Source organism: Callorhinus ursinus, unplaced genomic scaffold (assembly GCF_003265705.2).
Source record: "Callorhinus ursinus isolate GAN/ISIS: 27379988/994484 unplaced genomic scaffold, GSC_fseal_2.0 scaffold5, whole genome shotgun sequence".
In the NCBI taxonomy this organism is placed as follows: Eukaryota; Metazoa; Chordata; class Mammalia; order Carnivora; family Otariidae; genus Callorhinus; species Callorhinus ursinus.
The window spans coordinates 11,301,137-11,320,449 of NW_027397067.1; the positions used below are offsets into that span (position 1 = coordinate 11,301,137).

The 19,313-nt window shown below is 40.0% G+C and overlaps 1 protein-coding gene across 5 annotated transcripts in view; it reads right to left on the reverse strand.

Moving 5' to 3' along the window:
* The window catches only part of TOX (thymocyte selection associated high mobility group box), a 298,404-nt gene that overhangs the window by 145,862 nt on the left and 133,229 nt on the right, over positions 1 to 19,313 (reverse strand). For 3 of the 5 annotated variants that reach the window (XM_025870621.2, XM_025870622.2, XM_073892795.1), the window contains one exon: positions 1,436 to 1,501. The exons of 1 other annotated variant lie outside the window; for it this stretch is intronic. In XM_025870621.2, the coding sequence (XP_025726406.1) occupies positions 1,436 to 1,501 (66 nt within the window). Of the gene's footprint in view, positions 1 to 1,435; positions 1,502 to 2,950; positions 2,984 to 19,313 lie in introns of those variants that run through there. One more of the 5 variants, XM_073892794.1, reaches the window with a different exon arrangement.

Consider the following 19,313-nt stretch of genomic DNA (forward strand, 5'->3'; position numbering starts at 1 on the left):
ACTTGTCGGTACAGTTTAGGGATTGATGGTTAGAAGAAAATTAATAGTAACATTTTTCATTTTTTAATCAAACAGTCCTATTCACAACTACCTATGGATCTCAGAGGCTACTTAGCCGAATGAATTCAGCGAAGTAAGAATTGTAAATGCAAAGCTCAGCCTTCCAAAGGTATTCTGAAAGTGATCAACTCAGCTGAATGGAAGGAAATGGACTCCGGATCTTTTGAACTTAATGATGACCTTCTCGTCTGAACCATATAGTGTGGTTTCCAGAATGTCTGCCAGGGAAGGCAGTGATGGTAATGACTTCTAAATGCAAAGTTCATGGAGAGGCAGTCTTGCCTCTGTTTTGAGTTAAGCACGAGACATTTTGTTCTTAGAGAAATTTCAAAGCTTCACAAAGTGCACCCCTAACATATACATTAGATTAATTCACTGACAACCACCATGAAGAAAAATAGAAGTTTTATTTTGTTCTCTGTTCCCCCGACCCATCCCGGTTATCAAACGTCTTCGGGCAGCTATGCAAGGCATTGAAAACCCCTGTGTTAGGGCTTACGCCATAGTTACTGATACATGAAACTTCAAACTGCCATGGTTTTGCTATTCCAGGAAAAAAAAAAAAAGTTCAAATCTACAAAATGCTCCTATGAACTCTCCCTCGCTTTCACTTATCCACGTGTTTATTTTTGCTCACAGTGTCCTTACATATTACATTATGCTGGCGCCTACAGCAGTTATAATTTTGCTTTAAATGCCCTCACTGGATTAAAGGGGCTGGTCTTAAATATCTAAAAATAAATAGCCCAGAATTCACTTTTCTAAATGTAACCATTTGCATTTGCATTGGACTTTTGTTGTCACTTCTCATGATTAAATACCTTGTCAACAATTCCCAGGGAAATGGATACAAACGTGCTCTTGAAAGGTTGCAATCAGATCATGCATTTTGGCTGGAAAGCTACCCACCCCAGTAGATTCTGAAAGCAGCCACATAGCGCTCACCGGCCACGTGATCTTGGTTATAAATTTAACACTGTATTGAAAACTGCCCCAATAGTTGATAATTAAAGCTCTTTGTGACACGTGTAGCTTATAATGATTAAACTCCTCTATAGTCAGAAGCACAAATAACCTGCACCTGTAAAGACTTTATTTCCTAAAGGTAAAACAACTGTTTAGGAAAGATCATGCTGGCAAAACAGCTGCTTGCCATTCTGGAGAGGAAACAAGGTAGTATCTTTCAACAAATGCCAACTCCGGTGTTTTATCAGCTCTATCTCATTAACTGGAAACAAGGCTTAAATGCTTTGTTTATAAATTATGATTATTCCTGATTGCGGCAGTTACTGATAGTGCTACTCATTTGCAATGCAACTCTTTGAATTTGTTTAATTACAATTTGAAACAAGGCAGAGAAGATTAATTAACCCACCTGGCTGGCTGGCACATAGTCCTGGCTCGGCTCTGTCATGCTCATATACATGTTCTCACCGTCAAACTGCGAATGAAATAATAGTAAACATTCAGCAATCTTGACTGCGTGCATGTTTGTTGTTGCTGTTTTCACCATCAAACTGGAAAACAGTAGCCATAAAAAAAAAAAAAATACTGTGGTTGGGAATGCAGAAAATCTGTCATAACAAGTGAGCCCCATCTTTTCTTTGATGTTTCTGTTGTCATCCTTCCTGACCCTGGATGTCAGTGATTTGGAGTAATTAGTGCTCTAGTAATTACAGCAAGCAAGCAAGAAATGAATGGTTTCCTTTCATCTGCAATCTGTTTTAAAACAAAAATGGCTCATTTTGCATACCATGTATACGGACTGCAGTTCTGTTGTAATGAAGTATTAAATGAATGGTGCTATCCACTATACAAATACACCAAGGCACAGCTCAAAGCATTCTGAGTTTAGCTCTCAAAAATGAAAAAGTGCAGAGCTTTTATAACAGGCCAAAACTGGCTTCGTCGCAATAGCCTTATGATGAACAGTTTTAACTTTACAATAACACTTGAAAAGAGCACGTGGGACTGCAACCGGGGCTTGAATACCAGTAAAAATATACAAGCTCTGCGATTCAACATCCCTCCTTAAAGTTTTCCAGAGATACAGAATTCATATTGGTATTACGGATGCACAGAAATTCATACATGGATTAATGAGTGCGGAACAAGAAGGGAGGAGGAGATTCGGGGGATACAATGGCAGAACCGTTGGGCGGTTCAAGCAATGACAACATAACAACAACAACATACTTTTCATTATTTGGGTTTTTGAAAGCAGTAATCACTCCATTCAGACTTAATCCCCAGCTATCTTTAGTCATTTGATAAATGGGCAAAGGATTCCTTTTTTTAATTTGAAGAAGAATTTCCCCTAGGAAATAATCAAGTGGACTAATACAGCCAGCTTCAAAGAGCTGACTCTGAATATACTTTCACTGCCAGACTAATTTCAGACATGGGAACTTGAAAATCTGAAAAATGACTTTTCAAGACAGAATAGTGTTACCGATGGAGGTGCAAATACACAGCAATATGGACATATTTTATATATCATCAAAAAAGGAGAAAATTGTGTTATAGACCTCGCATTCCACCACCTCTGAGCTGCTAACATAAGAGGGTTGTACAAACACTGGGCTACCCTAAAGCCTCTGAACAGGAGCCTACAGCAGGCGGGTGCCCTGAAGATTCACAGAAACAAGACCTTCCCAAGGACACTGAAGCACTCACAAGGTTAAGTTCAAGGAACCGAAGGATTTCCTCACCCATCACCCTGCAAATGTATTTCATGTTCTGTGAACAAACTTATCTAAACAGATATGAAATCACTTGTTGAACAATGGGGTTGTGAGGACAAGTCAGAAATAGCACACTGAGAAAAGACTAGCTAGACATTTGGTTGCTTTGTCATCTGGCTCAGGAGCCCTGAGTCCAAGTGACTTACCCAAGGTTGCTTTTCCATCAGTCAGGTGAATGCCTTCAACCCAAAGATAGGCTAGCCCCAGTCAATCCACCTGTTACTGCTAACAACTCAAAACTTGACAAAAAGCATCAGTCAGCATTTCTCCACCCCCACTCACTGTTGGTTTGTTTGCAAATGTTTTTAATGTTAAGATGCCAAAGAACCATTTAAAATATGGACAGTTTCTCTGACTATAACAAACTCAACTGAACAGAAGTAGAGGAGTGGATCAAATACTCCACGGCCTATGCATATTCTAGAAATGTGTTACTTTCTATTTCATCATCTCTAACTCATTTTCTAAATCTGGTGTCATTCTCAAGCCAACTAAGGCTTTGAAGTTTTGGTTTGAGTCTATCCAAAGTGTATGCTAATTGAGCGTATTCAATGTTACTGCTCTTGATAACGACTCTTTCCTCAAAAAGTACCAATGCTTAACTAACGCAGAGCCAAGGCTGAAACAGCATTTTACAATAAAAGGTATGTGACTATGGGAATAGCTATTTTTTTGAAGTACATTTCATGTCCCCCTCACCTGCCTGGAGCTTTCCATGTATTAACTGATCCAATCTTCACAACAACCAAGAGTTAGGGATTATCACTGCATACATTCTACAAAGGAAGACACAAAGGCACAGAGAATTTAAGCTGGATGCTCAAGGTCACAGAGCCCTTACGAGGCAGGGCTGCCATTCAAAGGCAGGCAGCCTGACATTCCAGCACATGCACTTAACCACCAGAACATATAAATAGATTCTGAATTATAACGATGAGTTAGCTATCAATTCTGAAAAATAGTGTCGATAAATTATCAGAGCAGAGTGTTGGCGATATCTCGACCCCGAGATACTGTCCCGAATTTCTATGGCATTTTGAGACTTTCAAAAAAACAAGAGTCATACCATAGTGAGCTGCCAATTTAGTAATCAGGCTGGTGGAATATCTCCAGATTATTTATAATTAAGCCTTAAAGTATTGAGAGGAGGTAGGATGATGGTTTATTTTGTGTCAACCTGACTGGGCCACAGGGTGCCCAGATATTTGGTCAAATATCATTCTGGGTATGTCTGTGAGGGTATTTTTGGATGAAATTAACATTTGAATTGGTAGAATGAGTAAAGAAGACCACCCTCTTTACTGGGAGGGTGGGCCTCGTCTAATCAGTTGAAGGCCTAAACAGCACAAAAGGCTAACTCTCCTGAGCAAGAAGGAACTCCTACTACCCGACTGATTGAACTGGAACAACAGTCTTTTCCTGCCATCAGACTTGACTTGAAACATCAGCTCTTCTTGGGTCTTAAGCCTGCCAGCTTTTGAACCGAAACTATCCCATGGGCTCTCCTTTCCAGCTTCTCCGCTATAGTTTTGGACTTCGCCTCCACAGTCAAATGAAACAATTTCTTATAACAAGTCACACGTCCTGTTGGTTCTGTTTCTCTGGTGAACCCTAACTAAGAAGCTCTGACCGCTTCATTCTAGAGGACCTCCGATGTAGAAACATGAAGGGATGACATCAGTTTCATGCTGTGCCTGCTTTCTAGGGGGACAGAAGCCATGTGGATTTTGCTGTGAGAGTGCCTGAACTCACCGTGTCTCAGTGCATCCCACATACATTCACACCTCTCCGCCCAGAATGCCTTTCTTCCCTTCTACTTCTCTTACACCCTTTGGTATTTTCTTACACTCCGTGGTTTCCCTTGGTCAGGGCTAGGCTGTCTCCAGCCTCTGGGCTCCCCCAGGGAGCCCTCCAGTTCCAGGGGGATTTTGTTATTAGGAGCCTAACTGCACTGAGCTGGGAGCTACCAGAGGACACACTGCGCATCTTAGTTATCTTTAGTGTCTCTATAGCTTAGGGCCAGCACATAGTGCATCTTTAGGAAATGTCTCAATAACAAAAATTAAGTAATACTTGCTTGACTAAATAGATTACTTTCCTAGAGAAGGCGATCACTTGAGAAGAGAAAGAAGATTCAACTTTTAGAGAATGGTTTGAAGGCTTTGGAAAGGGGTCAGCTCAAAGTTTTACAGTGGATTAAAAGTGGTTACTCTAGAAGCAAAAGCCCTTTAAAAATGTACAGAAATAGCTAGAACACCATTACTCAAATACTAGGTGTCATTCTTCCTCAAGACTTGTATAATGAAAAAACATATAGATTGGCCAAGAATCAAGAGGCCAGGCTATAAATGAGCATATGCCCTCTTTCTGAAGAATTTTGAGTTGCCAAACAAAAATACTTAATGTGTGTCAGAACAGGCCTAGTCATTCTTCCTGTGGTTGGACCAACTCTTGGGCCATGATCCCAGACAGCCCAGTCCCCCAGACCCTACGCCCTCTCCACACACACCCCATCAGGTTAAGGTCATCGGCGTACTGTTCACAGCGCCCCCCCCACCCACACCCCTTCCAGGAGCTGGTTCCAGGGATTCCCAGCAGGCCTTGCCCGGATGCACCATTCTTAAACTGCCCTCCGTGTAGTGGGTACATGTCATTTAAAATGGAATTATGGTGCAGAGAGCCCCAGACTTTTGGTCTTGGAAAGATCCATGAAAGGCTCACATCTGAACCTGTCATGTTATGACTGGAGAAAGAGACTTTTTTTTATTGGTCACCTGGTCCATCTGGGACTAGAATCAAGATCTGGATTCCTAGTAGAAGACTTTGCCACCACGACATGCTGCTTTATACTCCATCACTCATAGAACTGGGGAATCAGACTCTATGATTCTTTGTATTTGCATATGGCTTAGGTGCATACCCCACAATCTTGTTGCATTATTACATTAATGACCCTGCTCTGCTTTACCTGGGACCACATATCAGATGAACATTATTAATAATTGTTTTATTAAAAATAACTAATTACGTTTCCTTATGTTTATCACAGTTATTCTTAGAAGTCAACTGAATTCAGGCATTTTAACTTTTCAAAATATATTTAAACATATGAGGACTTTTAATTTTCAGGTATTCTCAATTTAAAACCTGAAGCAAAGTTTGAAAGAATAAAGAGGCTGGCTTATTTAAATCTAAATGTAAATGGCATCAACTCAGGATTAGCCTTTCTGACCAAGTGCTTTTAAACTCTTTATTGTGTTTTTATTTCAAAGCACCAGGGGATGCAATCACATAAAAAGTCATCTATAATCTTCTACTACAGATTTTTGAAATTGTTTTTAGAGGATATTAACCAAACCCATAATCCCAAAGAGCTTTTCAAACTAGGTAGTTATTATATCTTCTATTTAAAAACTGAAAGCTGACATCCAACACTGTCTGAACATAGTGAATGATGAGCAAAAAATGGGCAATATTAGGCTACCCAAACCACTAAAACCAGAAGAATCAAAGACAGAATGCGAACTATAAATCAATCACCGGCATTGGTACAGGAAATGGGATCTTTTTAGGGAAACCATTAGAGAAAACCCAAAAAACTGCTCTTGGGGGGGGGAGAACCTCACAGAATCCATGAAACAGTACCACATTGTATCGCCTATAAAAGGGAAAAACCTTACATTTCTGGGTGTTTTCTGAAGGAATATTTGATATTTTTATTTTTTTTTTAAGAGCTAAAAGTAGAAATGTTTATAGCAGGGAGTTAATTTGACATTTCTGAGAAGATGCATTATAATAAATCATAAGGGAGGGTAATCGCCTCAAAATAAAGTATCTATTTTTGTGTTGCTTGGCTCAATATAAGATTATAAGTCATCTCCCCCCCCCCTTTTTATTTGAATAATGAAAGAAATAACTTAAGTTGGGGCAGTGAAGTCAAAGACTTTTGTTGTTTCATTGAAGCAAAGCATTTTGAAAGCTACCTGGAGGGTGATAATGGGCAGATGAGCATATAGCTTTCACTGCTGTTCACATGCACAGGAACAATGCAGCCAATAAAAACAGAGCAAGGCAAACTCCCACACTTAGTACCCATCCTCCCATTCTCAAGGAATAAGGTCAGGAGACACCGGAGAGGGAATCTGTGTTTATTTATCTTCCAGCTTCAAGGCTGACCGTGTTGATGCAAGATAGTCTAAAGTAACATGCCTCCACGTGGAGCCAGGCTGAATGCAAAGAAAGCAGTTGCTCTGTTGGGGCTTTGAATGGACGCACGTTACAACCTGAGAGCACACAGAGCTGAAACAGGAAAGAGAACCCCCCTTTCCGTCAGTCTCCTGTCACTTGAACTTGAGTGGTAAACACTCTGCTGCGGATCTGAATGGCACAGGGAAGAAATAGGATCCGGGCATAGCGAGGCTGCAGGGAAGGCTTGGCCACTCTCAGAGAGAGATTACTGGACCCACAACTCAAATACTGTGCTCAGAACTTAGAATCTGGCCTCACTTTTTTTTTGGAACTGAATTTGTATCTCATTTTTGTCCTCGTGATAGATTTATTTGGGGGAAGACTTGTCTATCACGTTGCCTTGGTTAGTTTCGATAACTGAAATCGTCAATAAAAATAATGCTATGCGTAAACTTGTAACTCAAACGAACACTTGTATCTTCTTTGAAGTACAGGTTCCGTACTTAAGATCATGATGCCATGATGGTTCAAGCCATTTTTTCACCTTTGCAGGCATTTTCGAATTGCATTGAATGTATCAAGGCAGTTAGTTTTTCTAATTATCTTGTAATTATGGTGACTATTATTGCTCCCCATTTTACAGGTGACAAAACTGAGGCACAAAGGAGTTGAGTCGCTTGTCTGCGAGGGATCCAATCACATGTGCCCCAGCCCAGGTTTTCTCAGCCTGCTTTGACTTTGCTTTCGGGACTGGTTGCCACGGTGCCCGTAGTCCCGAAGCCCCCGGACAGACCGCTTCTGCTGCCACTAAAGCTAGCAACTGAGGACCCCCACTCCTGGCACCAGCTTCCAGCAGGCGGCTCTGCACCTGGGCTAGAGCCAAAGAAGTTCTGCTTTCCCTCAGAGCCAGTGCAGAAGGGCCGAGCCACCTGTCCTGAGAGTGTGGAGGAAATGGGACCCAGGGGAGGAGACTGACCCACAGCATTCCCTGGGACCTATTTAGAGAAGGCCCTCATGCCCAGCAACCAGGAGGGATTTGCTGCAGCTTAGAAACGTGTGCCTCACCGTTTGTTCTCCCCATCTCCTTGTCTCCCTGTCTCCCTTCCTCTCTCCCTCACCCGAGTTTCCCTGGGCTTGTCCTCCCAAGCGTTAGCACGTGAGCTTTCCCTACAGGCTCTGCTTTCTCGACAACTAGGACAATGCCCAGTCGTACACAGTAAGTGACGGTGCTCTTAGGGACAGAGCTACACTAATCTGATCCCATCTTTGCTCCGCTTTCATTATGTTTTATTTAAGAATCATTAATTCTAGGGCGCCTGGGTGGCTCAGTCAGTTAAGCGTCGGCCTTCGGCTCAGGTCATGCTCCCAGGGTCCTGGGATGGAGCCCCGTATTGGGCTCCCTGCTCCGCGGGGAAGCCTGCTCCTCCCTCTGCCTCTGCCTGCCGCTCTCCCTGCTTGTGCTCTCTCTGTCTCTCTCTCTCTCTCAAATAAATAAATAAAATCTTTAAAAAAATCGTTAATTCTATTTTCAATTCCTGTTGAAGACAGAAACAAACTTACGAAATAATAATAAATAGAAGAACAAAGATTTTCCCGTATCATGAAAACATCATTTCAAAGAAAGAAAAATGCAAGTTTCTAGAAACCTTCATTAACCCCAAACTTCTAACACAAAGCAATACATTTTCATTATGCGTTATTTAAGAAAGCAAAGAATGTGTGGGATAAAAGCTTAACTATTAGTCCAACTCTATTCTGGTGAATCTAATGGAAATAAGTTTAACCAATTGAAAACACGCATGATTTTCGCTAAAAGGCCTCCCTCCACAAGGTGTGTGATATTAGAAAACCAGGAGCAATGATTTCTGATTCCAGGTAGGAACATTGTTTTTGAAATGAATTCCCAAGTAATTTCTGAATCTCTATAAAGCGTAAAGCTGTAAAACTATACTGTTGAGTTGAAACTAGTGTCATTTCAAAGGATCGGTTCAGAACATTCCTTTAACTTGTCATGTTTTAGACAAATTTTTTCTGAATCCATGCAGTAAGGGAACAATTTGAGAAGTGCATTCAAACTTGTTGGCAATCCTTACCTAAGCTCACTACTTCCACATGATATCAGTTCTCACCTCATTTACCACAGTCCCTAATCCTGCATAGATGTGGAATGAAAAGTATGAAAGTCATTACTTTTGGGGGGCTGGTTCTTTTATTGCTAGTATTCCTTCTTAAGTACGGGGAGCATTTTTCAGTATCTGACACGCACAGAAAAAAAGTGAGAGTATTTTTCTACACATGTCTGGTCTGGAAGATCATGCCCCTTTCTGGGAACCTCAAAACAAGAAGAATGAAAGAGACTAGCAGAAGTTCAGAGTATTGATAAGGTTATGAGACTTGCATGACGGATTTACAAAAAAGATTAACGGAGAAGTTATAGGCTGGTTAGGTGACAACTGAGTGGATTACAAACTTTTAAAAAAGATTTGAGGACAACCAATTATTGAATACTTTTGAAATTAAACGTGGTAGTACCAAATAAAAATACAAATAGGAAGGTACAGAGTTATTAAGATGGAGATTCTCACTTCCCTATTATTATTACTCAGAAAATAACATTGTGCCTAAATATAACTATGATGTTACAGGAATAGATTTATGGTAATTAAAATCTCCTAATGGTAAGACAGGTGTTGAAATATATTTTGGTATTTTCAGGGCAGACTTGACCAATTAGAAATACAAGAGGTTCAGTTTATATCCACCCCCTTTTTTCTTTTTGAGATCGTATTTGACATTTATTTTTTTCAAGTTCCAAAGAGTTTCTGTTTTCCAAATAGAAACATAATGACATCGTAAGAAACTGGATTAAATCCTTCAGGTTATTGAGTCTGAGCCTGTCCACTGTGAAAGGAACCAAAGCTCTATTTGGCATATATCTATCATTTTGAGAAACCGGGAAGTCACTCAATCCATTTTTTATATCAGGAGTATAATTTTTAAATTTTCTTTAACATCTTCAAATACTATTTAGTTATATCTATTTTTGCATAAGCTCCTTTGATATTTAATCCGTGATCTCATGTGACTTTCCCTGCAGACTTATCCACATTTTTCTGAAGCTTATGGAATAATTTTCCCTGCATTAGCTTAAGGCTTTGTGCAGAAGATGTCCCCCTTCCCAAGGCATATGCATTATATGTGTCTATAGAGTTTCCATTCCAAAGTTTCTTTTATTGTCTTCATGTTTATAGTAGTTCAAACTACTCCCCTTAGATTGTCCTGCGCTCTCGTTTGACTTTGACTTTTTTTTTTTTTTTTTTGGTAGCATTCTCCCCAGTCCTTCATCCTCCCTTGCCAGAAACATGTCAGAGCTGAAACTACAAGTCTTGTTGCTGGAAACAGCGTGTGTGCTTCTACTCAAAGCCTTATTTATACTGAACGGTGAGAAGGGATTGGTCTCCTTTGTTTTCTTTTCTGGAATGGCACCATATGATACGCTTTTGTTGAAAAATTGAGAGAAGAAACTATCACCACATGGGACAATCGGGGGTAAGCCATCCAGCCTGGTCCATTAAAATTCAATGGTACTGACACTTTCCAGGTAAAAATGTGCTAGTTATTCATTCATTAATTCAACAAACACTCATGTTGCACCTTCTATGTGCCAGGTCCCAGTCCCGGCGATAGCAACTAACATGAATTTTCTGCTTCTTGTGTAACAAGTGCACACACGTATTTACTCATTTAATCCTTACAACAGCCCTGTGAGGCAGGTGGTATTTGTGTCCTTTCTCAATAAGGACAGTGAGCCTGAAGGAATTGAGTAAGTTGGAAGAGGTAGAGCAGAGCCTCAGTTCCAGTCTGTCCGATGGTGGAAAAGTATCTAACAGGAGAAATCAGCTCAAGGAAAACAAGAACCCTGCCAAACAAACGTTCAATCAACATGCAAGTTTTAGGAATCCCAATGTAAATGCAGCATTAATGAATATCATAACCAACTCAAGGACTATCGGGACAGCAGACCTTATTCTATTATTTCTGTAACAGTACCCGCCGACCAACGACGGGTATTTCCTGTTAGAACACGCTTTACGGGGCGCCTGGGTGGCTCAGTCGGTTAAGTGACTGCCTTCGGCTCAGGTCATGATCCTGGAGTCCCAGGATCGAGTCCTGCATCGGGCTCCCTGCTCAGCAGGGAGTCTGCTTCTCCCTCTGGCCCTCCCCCCTCTCATGCTCTCTCTCTCTCAAATAAATAAATTATAAAAAAAAAGAACACGCTTTACTCCACAGTCAGCACTAACAGAACCAGAGCAGTCAGCAGAAGCAGGAGGCATGTTACAAAAACCAGAGTCAAACGATCCAGGGCGGAGTTTTGGACCCCTCTCTGCCTCAGTGGCTGTGAACTTGGGAAGACGTGGCCCTGCCGTGGGACTGTCATGAAGGCCAGGCCTGCCTGGGGAAGCACCCAGCACCACACTCATGTCTACCAGATACTCGAAGTGAGTCCCTCACCTTTCGTTCTACTGCGTGATACCCTAGACGATGCCAGGATCAGTGCGTCACACTCATCTTCCTGCTTAAAATTCTTCACTACTCTCTCAAGTTTTCAAGTAAATTTCAACGTCCTTAGTTTTCAAACACAAGGCCCTTCATGATAAGAATGACTCTACCACTTGTACATGGCTGGTGTCCACTCTGAAAGGCCCAGGCTGCTGCCAGTGCCAGTAGTTAAGATGATTAGGGAGTTGAGCAACCATTCTGGAACATTCTGGGTGTGAAAGGCGAGACTGAACAATTATGACTGAATAAAAGGCACGAACTTGGACTTTCCCAGCCAATGAGTCTCTTCCCACCTGAAGGTGAGCCTGCCCTAAAATGGACGATGATTTAGGGTCCTTCCTCTGTGCCAACCTAAGTTCGCTATAGCATCTGGTGCTTTCCTGAAGCTTCTATGTCATTGTATTGCCCTTGTTTCACGACCTCTCTCCTACACTGGACTACGAACTCTTTGAAGGCAAGGACCTTCCTCTTGATATTTCTATCCCCAGCACCGAGCATAGGCCAAGCATGTAGTATTTCCAAAATGGCAAGGATGAATGATTAAATAAATTCAGTGCAATATCGCGAGAACGAAAATCATCTTGGCTATCTCGCCATTCTGTTATTCTGCAGTAGCATTTATTCCATGTGCTTTCATTTCCAAATCAATTTCTACCCATGAAAATAACTGCTCCCCCAGAGGCACTGGGCAACACCTTCTGCAAACCGCATCGCATACTAGCTTTCCCTTCCTTCCTGTCCTACAGGGACCAAATTTTCTTCCCTTGCTCTCACTGGAATCATTTGAAGAGAAGTTCACTTTATGAGATCTTAGGTAATCGCTAACATCTTCATGATACCAAGTAGGCAAGACCAGTTCCAGTAAGCAGATTGTGCCCATGCGGCTCCAGCTCAAGCTAGTTTATTTTTTCACGCTGATGTCAGGCTGCTGGTGAACATTTTGCTCTCTGAATCATCTTCAAATCTATCCCGGCATGCTAATGAAAAGCTGATTGGATTGGCAGACAGAATGCAAGTCATTCCTCTCCTTTCCCCATGTGGTCTGTAAGTAATTCAGGGCCTCTTGTTCCCTGGGAGGCACGGCAGAATAGGACAGAATTTAGGAGAGATTCTGTCATGGAGTGGGTTTGAAATGAGAAGACCGTGATAGGAGTCCTGGTTCAGACACTTCTTAGTAGACTGGTCTTGTACATGTTCTTTGTGCAATTATTTCAGATTCAAAATGAGATATATCAAAGCATTGATAATGACAGAGCACTAAACATGTAAACACTGTGCTACAGTCTGGAAACTATGGTACTTCTGCCTTATGGTAAGTTTATTGGACTGTTTCCGTCATTTGTTGGAAAGATCGATAGGCAGAAAGTATTGCAAAATCAGGCTCAATATGCCCTAAATTAGCCTGCGAAGAGGTCTTTAATAGAGAAAGTGATAGGTAGACATTCTTTTTTAATCACTATCCTTGTAAGTGCACTATCCTACCTTAAATATTAGATAAAAGCAATGGAGTAGACAAAAGAAAATAGTAGTGTAATCACCGAATAAATGAAAACTTTATAGAGCACCATGTGTGTATCTCTGTGCCCATAAATATGTGTATAAGCACGTGTTCTTTACATGTGTACATATTTATTTACTATGTGTGTGCGCAAAATATTTTTCTCCAGAAATGCTCTTTATTTGGCTTTCATTTATGTTATTTTAGGTTATATAGAAGAGCAATATTAAAAACCACCACATAAAATTGCAGGAGAAGTTGTCTGAAAATGCAAAGCACAACTGAATGTCTCTCTTAATTTACAGAGAAACTGTTACCCAGTCATAGTGGACTACATTATATCACATTCTACTAAACTTGCTTCAGGTGAATTCATTGTCATAAAATGAAGATTTCAGACAGTTCCGCTATAAAAAAATGCAATGTTATACTTAAATATATAGTAGTAATATATAGAATGATATAGGTCTCCTATAGCATTTTATTTTTCATAGCTTATTAGCTTTAAGCATTAAATTATCCACAAGATAACAATCGCTCATTGTATTTTATGGAGGTATATAACAATTTCTGTTCTGGTTCACCAGTTGCATAACTCAGAGAGATACTCAGGCTGTTTCAGTAATCAGTCAATGTTCCTTATAACGCTCACAGCAAAGAAATTATGTAATCTGTACTGCTCTGTAACCTATTATTTCACTTTCTGTAAGAACCTTTACATTATTAATACCTTTTGCACATCTCCTATTTGCTATGAAAAATTTTGGAATAATACATTTTTATAACCGTTAAGTAAATTAATATTAATGTTAGATGAAGTGGTCTCAGGACTTCTTTGTTTGAAATGCCTTCTCAATAGTTCTGAGCAAAATGTACATATTTTAAATATGTCTAATGAGTCTTGTCACTAAGAAATCCTTCAATGTTACTTAAGACATTCAACTTGAAACAAATAATTTAAACATGTATAGAAGTCAGAATAGAATGGAAACTAAACATTAGAGCAAGATCAAATTATCCAAGATGGATTTTTATTTTTTTTAAAGATTTTATTTATTTATTTGACAGAGAGAGACAGCGAGAGCAGGAACACAAGCAGGGGGAGTGGGAGAGGGAGAAGCAGGCTTCCCGCTGAGCAGGGAGCCCGATGTGGGACTCGATCCCAGGACCCTGGGCTCATGACCTGAGCCGAAGGCAGACGCTTAACGACTGAGCCACCCAGGCCCCCCGGTGGATTTTTATTTTAAAAGCAGAACAATGTTGCCTTTTCTTCAGAGCTAACTTGACCTTCCTCAGAAAGTTATATTATAGTGCCTATTGCCCACTGTACGTAATATAGGCAACAAAGCTCTTTGGACACGTGACAGGAAAATACCTTGCCTCTAATATGTAAAATCCATATTTTAAGATGCCCCCACTGATCCCAGTTTCAGGCAACGAAACTGCATTTGTAACAACACATTTGTATTAGCGGTTCCAAAAGCTAATGTAGTTTCTCAAAACATGTACATTCCTACCTTTATGCAGATCGTAAGCTGTGCTTTCTAAAACTGCATTTTTACACTGTTGAAAAGGAAAGGGCCTGTGGATACGCATTTTTAGGAAAGCTTATGAGGCTTCATACGTTTCCTATTTTCTCCACAACTCCTCTATTTCATCCATTAGCAGTCATTGAAGATTAATTTCAGTCCAGCATTCTTTAAGGTGTGAGGCTGATTTAATAAAAGGATTATGTGATGCCAACCACATAGTTGAAGCAATTCCATTATTTAAACGGTCATTAGCATTTCCTTGGATCTTTTTGGATTCAAGTTCTGTTTTGATTTTGTTTTTTTCAATTGCTTGGCCCTGGCTTTGCTCATTCTATTTAATAATATCGTGATAGATATACAAGGCAACTCACATCCTCTATGGAAGTGTTTCTCAGCTGGGGGTGATTCTGTCACCACCAGCCCCCCCCCCCCGCCCCCGCTTTGATGGTTAGGACTGAAGGGGTACTACCAGCATCTAGTGGGTAGACCCAGGATGTCTCTGTACATCCTACAAAGCACAGAGCAGCCCCCTTACAAAAGAATTATCCAGCCCCAATGTGAACAGTGTTGCTGCAGAGAAACCCTGGTGTCTGAAATGTGTTGAGTTTGATGTTTGGTCATTTTCATGAGAAACTGTGAGATGAGAGATGAAATCAACTATGAAATGACTCACTTAAGGAATAAAGGTAGCTCAAATCCTACATCAATTAAATCATCTACTTGAAAAAGCCATTTACATATGGCCTAAATAGCTTGTTATATGCAGTGAAATCACCCAACTCTTAAAGGTCTGACAGCCCTTATTCCAGGTGCTCTGGGCATGGTGTTCAAAATCAAGAATTAAAGAACAGCACCCCATGCCTACAACTCCACTAATTTGAAATAAACATACACTGTATTAGATACACTTTGGAGTTACAATTACTCTGGGTAACTACAGAAAAACAAAATTAATTCTTCACACTACACATAAAAACCGCTACTTGTCATGGTTGAAACCTGAGAGCTCTAAGAAAAATTAGCAATTTGTTAATTGGGATTCTATTTATCCTTTCATGCACAAAACTAATTATTTGTTTGCAAGATGCTGTGTCTTCATTAAAACGATTAGCATTCTGAGTAGATGGCAGTATTAATTTTATAAATGAAATTGGAATTTCACCACACTGTTTCATGCAGTTGAGACAATGAGTATTTCCACATGGTATCAATCTGTCTAAAAAGGACCATTCTTTATAGAAACAGAAAGCAAATATATCTAGTTCACAATGTCCACTCTTTTTTGAAAAGTCTTCCTAGATATCAAGGAGGCCTATATATTATTTTTTAAAAGATAAACATGAATATGTAATACATATATATGATATTGGGCTATGTACTATTTACCAAACCCTATCTCCCCCCCAATTTTTAAACAAATATAAATCAAATATAAAGCATATATAGAGTTATCTCTTCAATTTTTCTAAGGAAGGGGAGCCTGTGACCAAATTATCTTCTCCAAGAGCAAGAGCAACTAATCTAAAATTAATTAATAAGTCTTCTGAATTTGGAATGTATTCCCTATTTTTTTAGGCAGCATGCTTATCACCCCAATAGGGCCTTTATTGGTTTAATAATATTATGAATTTCATTCGCTTAGAATGTGGTAGTTGGACATGAAGGGGAGAGTCTCGGGAATGTATGGGTCAGCTAAGGGAAGGCTATGGGATTTTAGATGGCCTCGGGCAATTCATAAAGTGGATGGCCTTCCCAATGGATAACTAGAAGTGGGAAAGTGGAGCCTAGGACCACTTCAATTTTAGTGAATCAGAAGACACAGAAAATTAGAAGTGTTCAGAGAAAACAAAATCTCTATAAGGCAGAACTCTGAGAAAAGTTAGCCTGGGTTCTCTTCCACACCTTGAAAATGGTAAATACCCCGCACTGCTGGAGCCCACCTCTCAAACTGGTTGAGTAACTTTAATGAATAAGGCAAGAAATCTGGTTGCAAAATCCTCTGATAATATTAGCGGAAATAAACTAGCTAAGGTTTTCAAGCATTTAAACACGATTTGTTCCTAAATAGAAAAGTATATATTAATAGACTTGTTTTTTAAAAGAGCATATTTTTTTAAGTTTATAAGCTTTATTTTTTAGATCAGTTTAAGTTCATAGAAAAATTGAGTGCAAACTACAGAGAGTCCTCATATACTGCCCATCCCCACCAGGGCACAACCCCTCCCCCCATTGACATCCCACACCACAGTGGTACATTTGTTACAATCGATGAACCTACACTGACACATTGTTACCACCCAAAGTCCATAGAGTACTTTATTTAGGCTCACTGTTGGTGGTGTGTATTCCATGGGTTTTGACAAATGCATAATGACATGTATCCACCACTACAGTGCATATCATGTAGAAAAAGAACTATACTGGGGGCGCCTGGGTGGCTCAGTCGGTTAAGCGTCTGCCTTCGGCTCAGGTCATGATCCCGGAGTCCTGGGATGGAGCTCCGCATTGGGTTCCCTGCTTCTCCCTCTCCCTTTGCCTCTCCCCGTGCTTGTGCTCTCTCTCGCTATCTCTGTCACTGTCTTTCTCTATCAAATAAATAAATAAATTCTTTAAAAAAAAAGAACTATACTGGCGGCATTAAAAAAAATTTTTTTTTTGTCTACACAGTTAGAGTTAAGAGGATTCTTTTCAGCCAGTGCTGCCTCTATCTACCTCCAAAAAGTGTTGTTGCTAAAAATAAAGCCTCTAGTCTAAGCTCCCACTTGCAGTCCTTACCACACTGAGTATTAATTGGATTTTTCTTAAATTAACATTTGGGAAGGGTTAATGGAAAATGACATGCCTATTTAATGCTCCGCTCATTTGACATGATATCTTTCCAGAAATATCTGTAAGTAGATACAGGCTTTTACATGGATTAAAATGTCAGTAGTTGATTTCATAAAGAAGCAACACCACAATTATATTTCTTGTGCTGCTCCATCCTCAAACTGAATTTCTGGGAACATTTCCAAGTATCCCCAACAGCCTTTCTAGGTTAGTGACCAGGAATGTTTGCAAGTGACTAAATTTATATCATTTGGGCAAAAACTTCCCTTTGTGTTTCAGGCTATGTTGATACAGAACAAAATAGAGTACAGAATTGGCAATTATCCTATTAATTTGATGAACGTGGACAGCTACACCAGATATTTTAAACCACCAAACAGGATTTTTTTTTCATCTCAATGATCTAATTTGTTAACCAGATAACTGCCAAGACTCCAACTTCATTCTGTTCCATATAAAATTATTCATAATTTTTCATATTTCCAGTATCAGCTACTTAAGGGAAATGAATGTAAATGTATGGGTATTTTTGCATTAAGTCTGTATTTCTCACTCCATACTGATGATGTAAAATGAAACAAAGAAAGAACATAGATAGTTATGGCTATTTTTGTCTGGCTTCTCAAATGGCCAGTATACATTAAAAAGCAATATGGCATGGTGGCTAATATCAACAGCTTTGGAGCCAACATGCTTGAGTTCAATGCTGGCTCTGTCTCCTACTCTGTATATGGCCCCTGCCTCAGTTTTTCTATCTGTAAAATGGGGAAACAGTGGTGCCTGTCTCATGGGTCCTTGTGAGGACTAAATGAGCCGGTACATATAAAGTGCTTAAAATAGAGCTCAGATCATAGTAAGCACTGAATATTATAGCTATTATCCTTATATTAAATTCATTGCTAAGATTGGCCAAACCCATGAAGTGTCTTTTCGGGATGATAACAATGTCCTAAAACTGGATTTTGCAGGTGGTCGCACAACTCTGTAAATTTAATAAAAATCATTTAATTGTCCATTTAGCACAGGGGAATTTCATGGTAAGAAATGATACCGCAATAAAGCTGTTTAAAAAAAAAAAAGTGTCCAGCCTTATTAACTCTATAGCATTAGGCTCCTGAACTGTAAAGTCTGAGAGTAAGAACTGAGAAGCCTGAGGGAAGGAAAGAGAAAGCTCGACGGAGCTAGAGCCTGTCCCTTCTTCTGTCCCTATTGGATGAATTGCTTCTTAGTACAGGAAGAGAACATCTCATTTGCTGTCTCCTTTGAGCTGCTTCTTTGCCTGTTCTCTCAGCACCCACGAGTTGCTATTAATCATCTGCCCAGCACTAGGAGGGGAATTTTGAACAAGCCTAAAAATCACTCTTCTATTTGCAATGTGTCTCGAGCCTACACACCTAAACCTTCTGTTTCCTGCAACTCTGTTTCCTAAAATTGAGTATAATTTAACAATACTCTAGGTATGACTTTCTCACTCTCCTTAGCCTCATTGGTGATTTACATTTTTTTTCATTGATTCACTCCTTAATTCAGCATTTATTATGCCACCACCCCTATGCTCCAGGCACATTTCTGGAAAGTGGTGGTTGGGGGGGGGGGGAAGGCCAAAATAATATTTCCCTGCCCTCAAGAATCTCATAGCTTCTAAAGTGGCTCTGTCTGTCTAGATATGACCCTTTGTAAGTCTACTCACTGTTCCTTAATTAAAAAACAAAACAAAACAAAAACAAAACTTGCATCTTCTTCGAAGCTCCTTCCCCCTTTCCAGTGTAGAACACTTCCCACTTCCTCATCTCACAGCTCAAAAGGAAGAGATTAGAGCTGGTTCCTTCCACTGTCATTGGCAACTTCTCTTCCCGAGTCCGCATCGGCTGCTCATCCCCCATCTTCTGTCCTAATTCTCGT